Here is a 19,840-nt window from a genome sequence, read left to right on the forward strand (position 1 = left end):
TTGTTATTATACAATTAACTTTGTAAAGGATAAAGATGCGTCTTTTTTCTTTGAACTTTAAAAAATTCAGAAATTGACTCCTAATACATACACATTTCATACTTTATATTTCGTAGAAAAGTTACGTCACCACGATAATAATAATAATATTATTACAGCATTTTTTGTACCAAAGTCACTAAACGTGTTTATTATTATAATTGCCAGACTGCCGTTGGTTACAGAGGATCATGCTACACTGTGTCTAACTCAAGGACTACGTGGACAGAAGCTGGAAGGTTATGTAACGGCTCGGGTGGATATCTCTTAACACTAAACGACCAGTAAGAATAATATCTGTTCTCTTTATCTCTCTTGGCTTCTAAATCATTAGATATTAGAATCAATATCACAAGACATTATCCTCTCATATAGAACAGAAAATCAGGCGAAGAAAAAATTTTCAAGTAAAACTGACTTTTTTCGAAATTTTACAAAAATAACAGATAAGCCAAAGCAAATAATAGTTATAAAAATGGATTTTTGGTCGGCAAATTTCAACTGAAAGGGAAGCAGTGCTTTGCCGAGGCTTTAAGACTCTAGTGGCTGTTATATTACTGTAACGTTATTTATTACATATTGTAATCAGTCTAGAGCAAGCCTACATCTCAGGACTGATAGGCAACAAGGCAACTGATACAGAATACTGGATGGGTCTGAGCAAAGGGAGCGTGGAAAATAGCTACAAATGGCTTGCAAAGAATTCACAAAGTACATTTACAAACTGGAACAAGTTTCACACAGGTAATTGTAATTTCTGTGCATTTAACAGTTTGAAAACCTTCATTCTTTATTTTCTCCTTAAATCAAAGAAATGCAAAAAAAGTTCATAATGTTACTGATATACTGGTGTGTAGCATCTTCCTCAGTATGATTTACTTCAAACATGCGTGCAGTGTCATCAACCCAGAATTCTTCAAAATTTTGGTTATTATGGAACTTGTGGAAAATGTAACTTTTAGGGAACGAAGAGTACGTTTGTGTGGCAGTCTCCAAGACGCCAGATATCACAGGTGAATGGGTGGACAGGAAGTGCTCCCAACGAAAGTTATTCATCTGTGAATACCCCAGGGCTGGATATGTTGGTGACACTCCCACCACACCTTCTGTGTCTTATGAGTGCCCGGAAGGATGGGGCTGGAGAGAATTTGGCGATTTTTGTTATAAGGTATGTAAATCTAAATTGCAAATATGCATGTACATGCAGGTTACTCCCTGCAACAATGTGTGATTGAATATGTCATTGAACTGCATATTGATTAATTAGTCAAATCTTAAATTGGATAAGTCAATTTGATGAAGTATATATAACACTCGTATGATATTCTGTTAAAATCAGAGAGAGGGGATTATAAAATTTTAATCTTACTTATTCTTTCGTTTCACTAGAGATATCACCACCGAGGAGGGTATAGTTGGTATGAAGGGCGCGACTTCTGCAGAACGATAGGTGGCGATCTTGCAAGTTTTCATAGCGAGATTCACCTGTGGAACGCTTCCGATGTGTCCAAATATGCGTAAATATTTTGTTTAAACTATACTATATTGATTTTAACTGCATTTAACTTGGTTTTTTTTAAATTGCGTTTTTAAAAGATTTATGATAAATATTTGATGCATTAAACAGCTATCACTGATCTTTAGAGGATTTTTTTCTCAGAATACCGGCCAAATCACGACAGATATAATGTTATTTATTCTTCCGTTTCTGTACATATATCTACTTTTTCTGTCTATAGTTATACATTTTATCATAGTTTGAATTGTCTTAGCCCAAATACTCATTTCCTGAAGAGCATTGTAGTGATAATGCAATCTGCATACTCCAAAAAATTAATTTTCGTCACTGGTTTTATCACGCAGTCTTCGGTCACCCGACATTTTTTGGATTGGCCTGTCTAAACCAGACAAGAAAACCGGTCACATTTGGTCGGACGGGTCAGCGCTTGATTTCACGTACTGGAAAGACGGGGAACCGAATGACCACAATGGACAGGAAGACTGTGTTGAGATGAACCGCCATCTTGGAAGGTGGTCTGATGTCAATTGTTATGCCAGTAGGGGCGTGCTGTGTCAGTTACGGAAGGGTAGGCGTACAGTTTCGTCATCGTCAAGTCCTCTATTCTTCTCTATCACCTTGCACATTCAAGAGTATGAAGGCTAAAATGAAGGCAGTGTCATTTGTAAATTAGTGAGATAAGTATACAGTGCAGGGATTTTAACCATATGTAATACACCTTTAATGAATAACAAAGTATGATCAAATAGGGCTTAAACTATAAACAGAATTACAATTTGATAAACAGTATTGTGTCAATTTTAAGTTGTACATTCGAGGTAAACCCAGCAGACAAACGACATTGATTCACAGTTGAATCAACTTTAATTTTGGTGGATCAACGTTGAATCAACGTAGAATCAATGTCGTTTGCCTGCTGGGAAGCAGGTTTTGTTAAGATTGCTGCCAGTTGTTTTCTACGTCTTTTTAATAATTTTTGTTACAGGCGATCCCCTCTTAACTACTGTCACAGCAACAACGCCAACACCAGGTATGACCATGTTTCGTATTTTTGAAATGCATACATCTGTATATATAATGATAAAAAACAAATGCACAATATTTTGCGACCAAGTAGGTTCTTCCCTGACAACCTTTTTTGGTGATTCCAAATATTAAAATGTGCATCCACCCTAAATGGTTTAGATTAATACGATGGAAAGAATATCAGAAAACTGATATTTTCTAAGTGAGTTATGACGTTTCATTTGTTTGAAATAGCTACTGTTATTCCTTGCAACCTTAAGGAAGGAGTCAGCATTCTCATAAAGTAAACAATGAAGGGTGAAGTATATTGCTTTAATTTTTATTGGCAACAATTTATCTTTATGTAAAATCTATATAATCGTATTTTAGCTTCTCAGTGTGGTTCGCATTCAAAATGGTTTGCATACAAGGATTATTGCTACACTGTAAGTCAATCCTATGGGACGAATGAAGTAGTGTCATGGCAAGACGCAAGAGGGCAGTGCTTGCAATCTGGCGGGGATCTAGCCAGTATACACGACAGTGAAGAAAATGACTTTGTTCTTTATATCGCAGTAAGTGAAATCAAATTTAAGACAGAGCCTTGGTGTTTCAAGAAATCCAAGTATACCCTTTCAAGATGCAGTATTCAAATAACAATGGTAAATGGATTCTTATATTATGTTTTATAGCAACATATTGTAGATATCGTGAAAATTCCGTAATACATCATTGCCCTATAATTTTCAGTCTCACAAGAGTTTTGCTTCGAAATACTGGATTGGACTGAACGAGTTGGACTTAGAAAGTTACAAGTAAGTATCTGTATCTGCTGTAGCGTAAATAGTTTATCCAAACATTTTTCATGTATTTTTTGTACATTGGCGTCTTTCGAGATTTTTCAACTATCTCCATTGTTCAAATGTGTTTCATTTGCTACAGGATTAACTGTTAACGGCGTCAGTGACTTAAAGTTATATATATTGCAAGCTTGGATTCCCTGTAACTCCCGTAAAACATTTCTACTAGTTTCTTATTCAACTCTTATAATGTTGACATGCCAAAAGATAAACGAAACTAATCACTCGATCAGCCATAAAAGAGCTTTGAACCGCACCTTCTTGAAACCTTTGGTCGTAAATGGATTTACTTATCCGTACCTCTACTTTGTAAAAGTCCACCTAACTGACATAGTGATTTACAGTATGGCTCGCCACTGCTGAGCATGCAATAGCACAATTATTCAATTGACTTGCCGGAATTAATCGACCGAGGATTTTTTATAGCACAGAAACAAGCAGAACATATCCATTTAAATATCATGTTTGTGGTTTTGTGGCAAAAAATGACTTCAAATACATCTTAAAAGAATGTACAAATATGCATTCTATTCTATTCTCTTCTGTCCTTTTCTGTTCTCTTCTCTTCTGTTATTTTCCATTGTATTCTATTTTATCACCGCAGATGGTCTGATGGCACGGCTACTGACTACACATCCTGGAGTCTTAACGAACCAAACGATCTCCATGGTGGCCAGAAGTGTGTTATATTCATAACCGAAACAGGTGATTGGTTTGGGGCATCTAAATTTTTGATGTCCAAATTTCTACACTTTATATCATTGCAGTTTTTTTAAAGTTAACAATACTAAGTGCTTAAAGTTTATTGTATTCATTCTATAGCTATGATATGTGATGGAATCCAGTGTTAAGGCACTTCTGATTATTATATCTGATTGTATGTGTATCGATACACTTGGTTATTGGTTCGTTCTAAGTATTAAGATAGAATGCATGTTCCATGATATTTTTAATTTCCTTTTTGTCACATTGTGTGTATATTTGAGAATGCCAAAGGAATATGCTGGCAGAGTGCAATACGAAAACTATTACATATGGAATGTTATATAAAACTACATAGCCTGAATGTACCCATTGTACATTTATATAAAAGTACTGTAAATACAGGGCATTGGAGTGACGAGAACTGTGGCGAAGCACTGAGCTACATATGTAAGAAACACAAAGACAGCAGTACAACGGCCACACCCACCCCAACACCAGTCATACATGGTCAATGCCCAGTTGGATTCCATGGGATCGGTAAGTGACCAGTATTTGGTTACGACACTGAAAGCAGATTTCATGAATTGTTATTCAAACATTAGTTTGAGACTTTTTTTCTTTTGCTGTAATAAACCGATTAATAAATAAATTTGTATTAAACAACAATTTTAGGTTTAAAATTATTTATATAGAATTACACTAGATTCTACATATTCCAGGAAACAAGTGTTACTTGATCCAAGGAGATGGCACTGACGTCAGCACGTTAAAGAACTGGACGGAGGCGATAGACGCATGCGCAACACTGAATAGTAAATACACACTGGCTAGCATTACAAACCCATTAGAGGAAGGTAATCTGTCGATTTTGTTTCTTTTTTGTAAACATTATTCGTATAAATTTGAGCGTAAACATTTAATTAACAGTTCATTATATATCTTGTTTAAATAATAATAATAAATGATTTTCAAAATCGGTATGAAATGGTTATGGCGTTGTTAATGAATCCATATGCTGCGTACAGTATTACATAACATTTTGCTATTCTTTATATATTTATGTGTCAATTAACTGTTGTCTAATTGAGTTTTATTGTAAAATGGATATATACACGCTCTCATCATCGGAATGCATTACACGGTCCATCCTTCAACTTCGACTACAGTGACCTGCCTTCTTTAAAACAATCTCTATTTCAGCACTAGTGACGACCCTTCTGAAAGGGAAAACAGTGGATTTTTGGCTTGGAATCAGCATGTTTTGGGTAGGCACGAGGCACAGGATGAGGAAATTTCAATGGACTGACAATACAAAAGTTGACTTCCTGTACTGGGACCACGGAGAACCCAATGGCCAGTCATATGGAGCTGATATGGTATGTATGACATGTAACTGTTAAATACTATGTCAATCAACTTGATGATTGTAGATGTTCAAGTATGTAAAAAAAATGTCGTAATATTGACATTGCATAAAAAGCCTGTGGAGTGTTAATTTATTTCATTTGATTTTATTTCAGTTGTTTATTTTTGCCTTCAATAGCATACAGTGGTAAAATTTAAACCTTATAGATATAAAATAAGTTATATATTTATAAAATATATTTGTTGTTAGGAGCTTGTTTTTCTTTTACTTATTATGATCAATTTTCAGGAAAATTGTGTCAGTATAAGCACTAAGACATTGTCGGTTGGGCATTGGCAAGATAGAAAGTGTGCGATAAGGATGGGATATGTGTGCCAAGCTTGGAAAGGTGCAAATTGTTATGTTATTTACAATATTAATTTTACATTACAATCGTTTCACATGTGGAAATCAATAAATCATACTGTATTATAGCCAAAAGGCAGTCTTTTAAACTGGTTAACAGTGAAATAATTTAAATCTACATACTGGGTATTATGGGTTATAAATCTACAGACTACAAAATATATTATAATCCTTATTTGTTTCTTATATTAATGAAATAAACAATGATGATAAAGACAAAGACATGTTTTTCTCCTCTAAAAATATTTAACTACTATTTTGCGTATTGTAAGCATTAATTAATGCCTTTCAAATTAACATTATTAATAACATATAATAACATTATTATCGTTGTTGTTGTTGATGTTGTTGTTTTCTTCTTTTTCTTGTTTATTATTATTATTGTTGTTGTTCTACTTCTTATTCTTCTCCCCCCCTCCTGTTTATTTTTATATATGAATTTCTTACAAATATAAATAATATCTCTTGCAAATATTAAAAAGTAGTTTTATTTACAAGACCCTACCTTGACCACCCAAGCACCAACACAGGCCACTACATCTTGTCCCCTCGGCTACTTATCCTTTGGGGACGCCTGCTACCAAATGACGTCACCTATGACGTGGGAAGTAGCCAAAGTCACGTGTGAGAGACAACAAGATACGCTGGTGTCTATAATGGATGGATATGAACAGGCATTTCTCATGCTGGTAACGCAGCAGCCCCCACAGCCCATTTGGCTGGGTATTTACAGGAATGGGGTAATGAAAATTAGCTAACGTATATAAGTCGAGTCTTGAATGATTCTATATTAAAGTGATTGCGTAACATGTCATGTTGGCCGAGTTTCAATCAAACATGGCTTCGGATGAAGAACAGAGAGAACTTTCTTGCAGTTAACAGTGGTTTTTGTATGTATTTATAATACAATTAACTGATGTCACGACAAAAACAATTGCCCCTTGCACCTACTGTACCCTAATCCCTCATATGGACAAGGGTCCAATACCGACTGTTCAAATAACCCCACATTTTCTTAATCCATCACCTTCTCTCCTGTTTTTTATTTCACAGTCCACATACCAATGGGTAGATGGCTGGCCAGCGGATTATCTCAATTGGGCATCAATAGCGCCCATAGGCATAGATCCATCAAAATGCATCGCTCTTATGCCAGGAGGCCGTTGGAATGATATGCCGTGTACAGCTAACCTGCCATCAGTATGCAAAAGAACATCGGGTACTAATGTTATTATTGCATGTGCAATGTATATAATTGTTATAGTCCATTGCATGTGCAATATACATCATATCAATAATAATGATGATGCTTATTATCATAATAACAATAACAATAGTAGTAATAACAAAGTAGGAACCATACTCCGATATTCAAATTCTCTTTTAGACCAAACTAGTTGCTATTGTACTCAAATATTTTGATTACATTTAATCATTTATATCAGATATCTATAATAATTGACTTATACTGTCACACTGATATTACATGTATGTCATTATGATATTTTCGCAATATATGCATTTTTAAAAGACGAAAGGTAAAATGTTAAAGACTTAATAATATGAGCATTATATATCTATTTGTTAATTTATATTTCAGCCTCACCTCCCGCTATTATTCCTGAACCTAAAAACACAGGGCAGTGTCCGAGTGGCAACTCATGGCGTCCATACGGCCACCACTGCTATCAATTTAACCAACAATTCAAGAGGTGGGGCCAAGCGAACTTTCATTGTTATAAACAAGGCGGGACGCTAGCATCTATAACAAGTCAGGGCATTATGAGATTCATTGTAAAGACTCTCCGAGAGATGAAATCTAGACAGAGTAGAAAGTATTATATTGGGTTGGTTAGGAAATTTGGAGGTAGGATATTGTTTAGTTACAGAGGCTGGTTTCGTAAATTCCACACAATCGCCGCATTCAAAAGTGTAACATGTAAGGTGATGAGAGAAGTATTGTACCTTGTCTTCCCAAAATTTCATTGGTCGGATTTATTATATATATTTCATATGAATGGCTAGTAATAAAAGTTAGCATGGTTATGTCTTCATATTCAGTATCAAAATAGACAAATATTCAACTGATGTGAGCAAGTAGAAAATATTGTCATAGAACTTTTGCAATGCGCTTATTTTCAGGATCATTTGGTTGGGAAGATGGTTCACTTGTCAATTATTTGAATTGGGAGGAAATGGAGCCTTCTAATAACACTGAGAAAAACTGTGCTACCATACACCCAGGAAATGGAGGGTGGCAGGCCGCTAATTGTTTATATTTCCATAACTTTATTTGTAAAATAGCAAAAAGTAAGTAGACATAGTCTAAAGTTTTTTGTTTTGTTTTTTACCAAGATGTTTTTGATAGAACCAATTTGTAAAAACTCCTATATTTAGATGCTATATATACTTATGTCTAAAGCTCTCTCTCTGTCTCCCTCTCTCTCTCTCTCACACACACACACACACACACACACAGAGTTCTAGTTTGGCTATGTTTTGTATGTATATGTAGCACGTGTATACCTGTCGGTTTGTCCGTCTCCTCATCCTCCAGCCCGACGGGCCATTCCTTCACATGTGTGTGCACATTGCCAGTGTTTCAAAAAGGACAGGGACATTCCGCCTAAGGTGTACAGACATTGCAGTTTGTGATTGTGCTATTTTCATACGTTAAATCTGATCCATCACGTATGTGAAGACTTGCTTTCAAGGAATTAAATGCATTATCAGTTCCAGTGCCAACCACACCAGGTCCTGCGTGCAGAGAAGATTGGTTCCAAAGAGACAATATGTGCTACAAGGTAACGTTTGTCTTAAAAACAAAAGGGGCGTTTTACAATAAATAAATAAATAAATAAATAAATAAATTAGTAAATAGATAAATGAATAAAAGTAAATTGCAAAATAAATCAACTTTGTATAATTTTGCAATGAACAAAATATGTACCGTATAAACTTTGTTGAACTCCTTTTGACCATTTAAGGCGTTTTTTAAAACGGGCGTACACAAGGAGACGTGGGAAAACGCCCGTCTCTTCTGTCAGTCAGAAGGGGGAAATCTGGCAAGTTTTCACAGCTCAGAGGAAATAGATTGGTTCATGGGTCGATTAAAAAGTACTGACAGGTATACTTAAAATGAGATATTTCTATTACATTTTGCAAAAAGATTATTTTTAATGTTCAACATATTACCATATGACAAAGGTTATTTTGCCCTTTCATTTTGTGAATAGTTGTAGGTAATGTAACGGGTACTTAGAATAAATATATCCACAAACATCTTATAATATAAGAGTGAAATCTGTAACTTTAGTTTTTTTTCCTGGTGTGCGCATTTTAAAATATCTCAAAGTTAACCTGGAGTCGTTTTTCTCTGTCCTAGATATTCACTGAACACGAGGTCACTTTGGATTGGATTGCATCTGGCAGCAAATGCAACAGGTGAGTTTGGAAGCAAATTGTCCTTATTTTCTTTAGGCACATTCCTTTTAACATAATTAGAAACCCCTGTCACCATCAGTGAACCAAATCATTTATAAATATAACCTGTATTTAGATATCAGTAAAACAGTATCGGTTGATGTTGTTATATATAAATATAACGCAATGTTAAATTCACAAATAATGCTGTTAACTTACTAGTCGCAATTAATGACAATGTTTAGATAATTAATAGTTCTTTGCATGGATTCCGGTATCTTGGTTGTTGTGATTTTATCGTATAGATGGCGCCAACCATACCTGGTCTGACGGCACAGCAAACACGTACGCCCCCTGGGGACTAGGCGAACCTGACAACCACAACGGCAGAGAAATGTGTGTTAGCCTCTTCAAGACGAAGGGGACTTTCAGAGATGATAACTGTGCAGCTGCCAAAGGCTGGATATGTAAAACATCGGTTACTGCAACTCCTATGCCAAGCACAATAACGACGCCAATTCAAGGTAAATTGAAAAAAAGGCAAAAACGTCAAAAGTTTCTAGGTTTTGCTAACCGATATCGGTGCAGTGTGTTTGTATCATTCACCTAGAAGATTAGCCGGCGGTATATTTAACTGAAATGTGATGTTGCACCTTGTAGTGTTGCGATGATGATTACTAAAGAGAGCGATTTTTGTGTGTGGTTCTCTTTTGTCAACCATGAAACTTGGTGCATATTGGCCTAACTGAGCTTTATTGTCTCATTTAAGTAGCTAAATTCCATGTTGTAAATACTATGTTCATGTTTCCATGTGTCTTTATTTTTTCATAATTTTAGTATGGGTATTTGTGTTACAATAGTATTAGTACAAAGAACGGAGTGTTTATTTACGCAGTTATGTTTCAATCCAGGCGTGGGTAATTGTGGTGAAACCTGGAACTCTTTCGGCGAACACTGTTACTATGTTAGTGAGGATAGCAGTTGGACATTAACACCTAAAAAGTCTTGGTTCAAGGCACGCCAGTGGTGCCTGGAGAACGCTGGCGATCTTCTTAGTATACAGACTACCGGTGAGGAGGATTTTGTAACAACATTGGTCAGCAAGACACAATACACCAAGTTTTGGATCGGTGCAAACTCGTTTGACCTTCAGGGATACAGGCAAGTTTAATTGTGATACGACAGTTCATTAAATGCCAGTTTCATATATGTAAATAACTGATATATCCTAGAGTCTATGATATTTCTGTAGTTTTGAGCAACCACCATTCCATTGGTGTAGATACTGTTCCTGGTATTTTGAATTGATTCAATATGGCAGAACCCAATGTATTTTGCATGGTTTTAATGCTTTTCTATATTTTAGATAATATTTCTAAACAAAATTCATTTTTATGAAGAAAGGAAGAAAAAATTCAAGACTTAAAGCATTGAGTAAACGCACAATATATATATATATATACGGGTCTCATATCTTTATAGAAAATAAGAAACTTATATTTCAAACCATCAAGGTCCACACAAATGTGCAAACTCCCAACTGTAAAGTTTCTGTAAAATATCTTTGACAGATGGGCCGACGGCTCTCCAATGATCTACATTAATTGGGCCAAAGGAGAGCCAAACTCTGTTCACGGGAGCGAGAGATGTGTGAATATCCACTCAGGGAAGGATAACGTCATTCCAGGTACGAATACCAGTACGAATTGTTTTGCTAGTCAAATGTGTGATGCAGCGCAAAGACTTAAACTTTTTTGTGCATATGGCTTTCATGCAATTTCCAAAATTATTGTAAACGCACAGTGTGTTTCATACGTCTAACTCTCTAACTCTCTCTCTCTCTCTCTCTCTCTCCATTTCACATATCATAATAATATGTTCTGTTCTCCAGGGACGTTCAATGACGACAACTGTGCCGATAAGATGCCGTTCATATGTAAGAAACACCAGTCAAGTAAGACAACTGGAACAATGGCTACGACGCCCCCCATAAGCGGTTACTGTCCTAGAGGATTTCACGGCGTTGGTATGTATAAGATCGAAATGAAGCGCAACTGGGAGGCTTCATCCTTTTCTGTTATCATATTTAAATAATATTTCTTATGTTACAGCATGTTATCATTTCCCCTCTTAACACAGTTTGCGTCAGTTGAAACAGCTGGTATGATGTGCCAATCTCTAGTTATGAATCAAAATGAAAGTCTTTAGATTGCAGTTTTTGTCTTTCGTCCTCATGGAAGCCAACGACTAATTTTTCAGTGACCCGTATCTGACAAGCATCAAAATAAACCATGCACCTTTTTATTGTTCAGGGTTAAAAAACTGTTTTTTTAGTCCCCTTCACAGTTACTAGTCTGTTTGGGAACGACGGCGGGCAGGGCTGTCGCACATGTCACACGCGTCAATGTGCAAAATATACGGTTTAAGTTAATTATCTGAATATCATTTGTCATGTTGCACGAAGATTTAAATTTGAATTTGTCTATTTATAGTCTTGTTATACTCTTTAAACAGGTAATAGGTGTTATAAGTTTTTCGGAAAGGTGGATTCAGAAAGAAAGACATGGGAGGGTGCGGCAGCCGCGTGTTCGGCCTTGGGTAAAGAATATAGTTTGGCATCCATTACGAACCCTCTGGAACAAGGTAAGGTATAGGCCATAAAAGGGTGATCCAACGTTGTTGTTTTTGAATAGATCAAAAATAGCTTATTCTGCTACGCACGCAGAAAATACAAGATTTTCCTTGGGGGTGGGGGGTACACAAGGATAAAAAATGTCACTAGTTGCATTCTGTTATTCTTATATTTTATGAATGCGTTCTCAGTGTGGTTAAATGCTTCTCTTTAAAATCTATGCACTCTCTTTGAATTAGAGTGGACGGTTTTCAATAGAATAACAAAACAAGTTTAACATTGTATTAGCAAAATAAACATGATTTTGTAAATATAACATTGCAAATGACAGGGTTCGTAACCAGTTATTTGCAAGACACCGATGTTGACCTCTGGATAGGCTTGAGTTCTACTTTCGACTATATTTATGCCCGCCGCCATGTTTTCCGTTGGCTGACCAACGAGGAAGTGAGCTTTGTGAACTGGGACGTTAGGAGTCCCACGTTAGGACAAGTAAGTATGTCGTATTGGGAATGGGCTAGTTGTTAATGAAAGCGATCATTGCTCATATAAGTTCGTGTTCAGGGTGTCAGTATCGGTTGAAGGAATTAGGTGTTTATGAAGCAGTACAAAAGTGTAGTTTTTAGTTTGCTTCTTGTATTTGAGAGTCAGTGCTTGCTGCTTGCACGTTGTCAGTGCCCAATACATTATACAGGTAAGTAGATCTGCACTACACATACCCTACTTAAAAAATAATGGTGAAAGGAGCGTTACATGAAATGCAAGAATGTGTGAATGATGTCTAAAAATGTTACATTGTGATACTGCTTTTGTCAGTGAACATGGGTTTTAAAGTGCTTTTACGCATGTTTTTTTTACCTTAAAACAGAAACATGTCTGTCTCTGCCCTGCCTTGTAACTCTTTGAACAGACATGGGAAGACGTTGAATCTTAATTGTGTTTTTTGCTCGTATTGCTTTTTCCATTTTAGTCAAATGATAGAGAATGCGTTAAAGTCAGAAATACTAAGAGAAGTCTGGGAAGATGGGTTGACGTAGAGTGTTCTCAGGTTAATGGCTACATATGCCAAACCTGGAAAGGTAGTCTTTTTTGTTTAACTTTTGATAATTTTATATGAATATATATATTTCAATTTTTAATCTGAAAGTCAGTACGCGTTGGATGAAATTTCTGCACGAGAAGGACGTTTAAAGATAACATATGACATATCGCATTTTCGTTTGAGATAAAAATGATACATGTAAAGTCATTGGGATTCTGTGATATTCAAGTTTTACACTTAATTATTTCACTTGGTGTACGGCGATCCACAATCAAGACAAAATAAGAAACTAAATACAAGTATTGTCATTGTTTGTAATTTGGCAGAACTCTGTGTACCTCCTATATGAAGTCACGTGTTAATTCGGCCAATCAAAACATTTTTATTTAGATTCCCGTATCAGTACTCCGTGGACACCAGCGGTTTCAACCTCGGGTGCCTGTAAGTCTGGTTACACGACTTACAATGGTCAGGCATGCTATAAACTATACATGGAAGCTGTTAGCTGGGAACAAGCACGGGACCAATGCACGGACGATGGGACTTTGTTGGCATTTGTACCAGATCACCGCACGGAGGCCAATATTCAGTTAATAATGGCAGAGGCGTCTGGCCAACCTGCTTGGATTGGTTTAAAGGATATGGGTCAGGTAAATTATTTTGAATTGATGCGCATATTCCATGTTTTCCACTAAAATGATATACAACCAAACTTGATTATTTTCAATCATCGTCCTGGCAATTATTTCAGCAATATGTGCACCAACCCGTAAAAAAACTCACTATTACCATGTAGCATACATGTGTATATAGGCCCCCTATCATATTTCTTATAATGTGAATGGTATTATTTTGACAAATAATTGCAAGTATTCTATATAAACAATTTGTCCCACCTGTGAATTTTAGAAAAACTTTAGTTGGGTAAACGAATGGCCTCTGACCTATACGAACTGGGATCAAGGACAACCAAAAGCAGCAGGCCAATGTGGTGTGATAACTCCCAACGCCAAATGGAGGTCTTCAGACTGTAATGATAGATATCTTTTTGTCTGTATGTCAACGGAGGGTAAGTAATGTTCTTGCAAATTTAAGTGACTATCGGATAGAATACGATTAACATAGACATTTATAAATTTAGGTTGAGAACTGGATACTGTTCTGTTTCCCTGTTGCGTTTGTTTCAACCAAGGAGACACTTTCTCCTCATCACATTCACACGTACATTTACTTCATTTTTGACTGTTTCGCCTTATTACATTTGAAACTTGATAACCCATTTTTCTCTTTATTTCTAGCCAAACCCCCAACCACCACGGTGCCATTGCCTGGGTGGTGTCCTGAAGGAAACGGGTGGATTGAGTACGGCGCTTCCTGTTTCTTTTACGATGCGCATGCGTATGAGACTTGGGCGGGCGCTAAATTTGAATGCTACAAGCGTGGAGGACAACTTGCATCTTTCGCAAATCAAGATGAGGTGGATTTTATTCTTGGTTTAACGAAAAGTGAGAGCACTTACAGAAACTTGTGGATTGGTCTTATTCGAAGATTTCAAGGTGTGTTTTGATTATTGCAAAAATTACTATTTTACTTGTCTACGTGATAAAATGAAATAAAAGTAATTATAACAGTGAACTTATCAATTATTATTATTATATGTTGTCATGTACATTGTACATGTAGTACCTAGGCATTCATCTCTTCTGAAAAACTAGATAATAATTATATTTATTTTTCAGTTGGAATTATTATACAAGTAAATTATTAGCATACACTTTGTCATAGAATTATCATACTGAACAAGATATTGAACATTCATTTTTTGAAAAAAAAATTTTTTTCTACAAAATCTGAACTTTTTATTCGCACCTCGTCCACACTTTCATAAAAAACCAACGTTATTAAAAAATTATCCTTCCAGATGAGTTTGTTTGGGTTGATGGGACACCTTTTGATTTCACGAACTGGTCACCTGGACAACCACGTGACCAAGGAAGAAGCGAGGACTGCGTGGAGTTCAAGGTCACGACCGGTGAATGGGATGACATCGTTTGTAACCGTGGTTTAGGATTTATATGCAAAACTCCAAAGAGTAAGAACTGAAACATGCTAATTAATTTCAATTTCCATAATCTTGCTCCTTTCTTCAAGTTTGAGAAACGCCACGGTTAAATCGAAGAGATACAAAAAAATATTATCATTTTTTCAACAGCAAACTTAAATCGTCTGATACGATCATTCGTAAGTTCACAATTTTTTCGTTTTCACTATCATCGGTTCATTTACCTTTATGAAAGATATAAATCATCGGTCATCTCCCCTGTGACACAGCTGTATCAAAAGTCAAAAAGAAAAAAATATTAACTGATGCTGTTTCCATATACGATTCACAGTTAGGCCAACAGCATCCGTATCAATCAACGAAACATCACCATTGCCAACGGAATCAGGAAATCCCACGGTATCACCAGAGACCAACAAGCAGACAGAGGCACAAATGGGTAAAATTATTTTTTTTTCCAACCCTATTTGAATTCTACAGCCTTCTCGTTATCTGAACTAGCACTGACACGTAGTAATACTTTAGGTCAAAATGCTGAGCATTGTGTGTGTGTGTGTTTTTTTTTGTGCTTCTTATGCTTTACCTGTTTTACAGTAATAATTTAACTGCATTTGGGCGTGTCACTTCATCTCAGTTTAGTATTCGTTATAACGAAGCATCAAACCTACTCAGACTTAGTTGACACTGTCAAATGCAAAAGCAAATGTATATCTGCACCTTTCAAATGATTTTTTTTTTCAATATTGCACCACAGGACTACCAGTGAATGGAGGGACTGTTGCAGTAATAGTTCTATGTCTGGTCATCGCTTGCCTACTCGCCATCATAGGGTTCACTGTATTTAGACGGCGTCAAGTGTCCATTGCTTTGGCGTCCTTCAACAAAGAAACTGGAGACACTGTGGCATTTTCATATGCAGATAACAAAGATACTGAGCTTTTTGAAATACCATTCAATGACGAAAATGAACGTTTGTAAAATGAAAACTCATTGCCAACCTGGGACCCAATTAGGAAATAAGCCAAACGTGTTTAACCTGGTACTTGTTAGCGTTAACAAACGGGCGTTCTACTATTTCTGTTACATCGCGTGATAATATTTTCTCAAAATTGGGAATAATTTCAAGTGGCCAATATGACACCCAGATCTGATCAGTATATAGGAAGTAGCAAGAACATTTGCTGGACGGGTAAAAACCATATTTAGGAGGAAGGTCACCTGTTATCCTCGACCTGTGACCAGCCATATTTATTTTTTCCCTTACCCATTAAATGCCCTTTGCCTACCATTACTCCAAAGTCACTGCATAGCAATTGCCCTTGAAGGGTGATATTGTATTTTTATTATTACTGTGGTTTGAAGTCCACTTTTTTTCCTGTGAACTGTGATCTTCGGTTTTATTCTCGTGTTCCTGTTACGTAGGCCAATTCTGTAAGTGTCATTGGTACATAATGTTCATTGCATGTACACACGTGAAGTGTGTTTATTAAAACTTTTACAGTTTGGAGGATGAAATAAAGTTGCTGTAAAATATACCTAACGAATTTTATTTTATATTCTACTGTATGCCAGCTGTACGTTGACGCTATTGTTAAAGAAGAGAGATAATACAACCTGGGTAGGGTACCTTGACGCACTGATGCTATACTCATCATGATAGACTTCAACAAGCCTGTGTAATAAGATTGATGAGGCAGAATATATCATTTATCTGTCATATATTGATTCGCAGCTGGGTGTAGATTATAAATGAGTCATGAAGCTGAAACAATCCAATCATGAACAAACTGTGATTTTCACACATTTATCGGCAGGGGTTATCGAAGCTCTTTTGTAAATCGATTAGTATCGAAGCTATTGCCCTCCAAGGTGGAGGGGTTATCCGAATATTCGATAAGACGAGATACTGTCTTGCTGCAGTTCGTCTCATTTGACCACAACTTTTGTAAATATATGTATCAATACACCACATCATGTGTGTCAGAAACAATGACTAATATCGGTACAGTTGCAGCCAAAACCTATGCGCTATCTGCAAGATGCACGTGATCCAGATCATCTAGGCGTTTCATACTCAACTGAAGACAGCAGTGATGGGGTTCCGCACAGTAGTTTTATTTTCCTGTTTGATATTTAAACTGCCTTCTGGTAAGTACAAAGTGAGAGTGAAAGTAAAAAATGCGCCTCATATTGTAAATGCAATGCTGATAATTTTCACAATGGCCATTTACTATCACCAAAGTTCATTTAGCTAAAACCACCTGCTTCAGCTCAAATGAACAGCGCCTGCCAATCATGATTTCAAAACCAAAAGGAACGCCAATAATGTTTAGTTGTTAGGTGCCAGTCAGGATTGAAATAAGAAATTGTTTTCGGCGTTAGTGTTATAGATACCATTGGTTTGAAATTGGAGAGATTACAAAAAGGTTCTTGATATATACAAAACAAGTTAAGCCTTTATCAAATATTCAGCCATGTTGTACTGAAAACAATGTGTCAAATTATATAACGAAGCGCACACGTGTTTCGCCAATTGTTGAATGGTAAAAAAAGCATTACGTTTTTAAAAATTTTGTACAAAACGATATTGTAAATGCCTTATACAAACGTTCGTTTCAGTCCTTGGGCAGTTATGTCCAGACGGGTGGCTGGAAAGTCCAATAAGTGATTACTGCTTCAGTTTCAACCTCGACAGAAACGGCAAAACATGGCAAGAGGCTCGGGAGGCATGTCAAGCAACACTTGGCGACCTAACTTGGTATTCCGATGAGAAGGAACGGGTAGGTCTGATTTTGATTAACTTTATTGTATTAGTCTTACTTCATAAAGTGAATTACAATCATTCGGTCATTATGCAACAACCACCCTGCTTTTCAGACAGTTAGTGGTGGTAATATCCGTGCAGATTGAAACGGCTATCCTTCTACAATAAGAAACTCGCCGACACTTATTCCCACTCCGTGTATTAAAAGTTCGAGATTTGGGGTGCACATTTTCGACTTGTATCTGCCTCAATCGTGGAGGTGCATTAAATCAAGATCAAGTTCAAATATCAGAAAGCTATTTTATCACGTAATTAGTTTCGTCATTTTATAGGTGCATTGGGACCCCATCATTACGGCCTTTCATAACAGTAGTATCTACTTTTTTACAGTGTAAACGCCCTGCTCTTTTTCTTCATCTCAGTATGGCGACAAGGATATGTAATAAAAGAGGGGAGGGGGGTTGATAGCGTTAACTTTGAAATCTAGAATTTCATCCCTCAGAAAGCAAACCGTGCGTTATTCAAATGGTGTTGTCATTCAGGGTTTTATTACCACGACAGCGGACAGACTGACCCTCCTACACTCCAAAAGCCAAACGTGGTGGGTAGGAGTAACAAAGGGGAAACGGGATGGAGCGTGGCAGTGGGTGACCGGAGAAAAAGCCGTGACTAACCTCTTGTAAGTTTGCGTGCTTTTTCTAATCAATGTGATGTTTAGTGATCGCGATGCTTGTGCCCAATATGACGTATTCAAGTATATTCATGCCGCAACTACATATGTAATTACAGTTTAAAGGCTACATTAACGTCCACATGTAACGAATAAGTTCAAAGTTATTGTATTTCCTTAAAATTTGAAGTCGGGCAACCTCAGATGTGTGCTGCAATACATATTCTCTATCAAAGAAGTTTGTGTAAAGAATTGTGAAATTTATATGGTGAACATGCAAATCAAATGGCGCCTTTACGTTGTTTGATGACCAGGGGCTGGGCTACTCAGGAACCTGACAATAGCGGGAACCAAGATCAAATTTGTGGAGCATTGCGCGTGCACCGAAATATGTCAATCAAAACGAAAATGAAAACTGAAAATTGCCATGGTTCCTTTCCCTACATCTGCAAGAGGCACAAAGGTCATTATAAACCCGCTTGATATGTATATATAGAAATAGTGAATTTGGACAGCAAAAATACGCTAAAAGATCTCATTATAAACAACACATTAGCGCATGATGTAAAAAATTAAATGAAAATAAGTGTAGATTAATATTAGTTTACACATAAATGTTTTCAACGACATGGGGCGGTGAATAATCCAATATATTGTTTTGTAAAAACGTGAGGAAAGCATTAGATAAATGTTCTTTATAGTTTCAAGTCTGACCATGGATGATTTGGAGACGCAGACTGGATATCTTTGCAAATGGCATTGAATCTTTATCTGCACCAATATATGTCATATACAGAATACCTTTTGGGAAGTTTCATCCTTTCGTGGTCTTGCGTTGGAACGTTTAATATTCATCTAATATCTAAATATTATGGGTATCAAATGAGAGAAGGCCTAACCTTACTTAATCTGCTTCAGCTGTGGTTGGTGAGTGTCCCGACCAGTGGCAAAATGTTGACGACTCCTGCTTTCGACATTTTCACACAGAAGAGGAATGGCAATATGCGAAGTACGTGTTTTCTTTTTGTTAGGCGTAGATCTATTCACCTGTTAATCGCACGGGCTCATAAACGCCGTCTCCGCGACAAAACAGTGAAATCTCACTTTGGTTAGATATACATTCCTTGCAAGCGGTTTAATTGTCATTGGCAACTTGACAAAATAGTTTTAAAACCCACATATTGACCGGTGCCTAAATCATCATTATTTTATATGAAGTAATAATTACCACAAATAAATTTAATCTCATGAACGAAACGGGTTCGTGTATTTCACTTAGCCTCAGCAATATACTGATAATTTACCACACAACCAATCTTAGACGATGACACGAGTCCTGCTGAGTAAA

At 36.5% G+C, this 19,840-nt stretch overlaps 1 protein-coding gene across 1 annotated transcript; it reads left to right on the forward strand.

Annotated features, from left to right (window-relative positions):
• The first annotated feature begins 211 nt into the window (after positions 1 to 211).
• On the forward strand, positions 212 to 16,668 carry LOC106170259 (macrophage mannose receptor 1). Its single transcript, XM_087018071.1, has 33 exons — positions 212 to 323; positions 629 to 783; positions 1,002 to 1,207; positions 1,429 to 1,556; positions 1,903 to 2,126; positions 2,544 to 2,588; positions 2,954 to 3,138; positions 3,314 to 3,378; positions 4,028 to 4,128; positions 4,531 to 4,665; positions 4,848 to 4,982; positions 5,329 to 5,504; positions 5,783 to 5,882; positions 6,398 to 6,639; positions 6,953 to 7,118; positions 7,500 to 7,766; positions 8,042 to 8,209; positions 8,633 to 8,703; positions 8,887 to 9,026; positions 9,285 to 9,343; positions 9,628 to 9,846; positions 10,234 to 10,483; positions 10,894 to 11,009; positions 11,214 to 11,348; positions 11,837 to 11,965; positions 12,286 to 12,446; positions 12,925 to 13,033; positions 13,387 to 13,646; positions 13,906 to 14,065; positions 14,295 to 14,552; positions 14,918 to 15,088; positions 15,390 to 15,497; positions 15,813 to 16,668. The coding sequence occupies exons 2-33, from the start codon at positions 690 to 692 to the stop codon at positions 16,034 to 16,036; spliced, it is 5,007 nt and encodes a 1,668-aa protein (XP_086874197.1). The 5' UTR covers positions 212 to 323; positions 629 to 689; the 3' UTR covers positions 16,037 to 16,668.
• The last annotated feature ends 3,172 nt before the right edge of the window (positions 16,669 to 19,840 follow it).

This window comes from Lingula anatina, chromosome 7 (assembly GCF_051362555.1).
Source record: "Lingula anatina isolate TDL-2025a chromosome 7, LinAna3.0, whole genome shotgun sequence".
Taxonomy (NCBI): Eukaryota; Metazoa; Brachiopoda; class Lingulata; order Lingulida; family Lingulidae; genus Lingula; species Lingula anatina.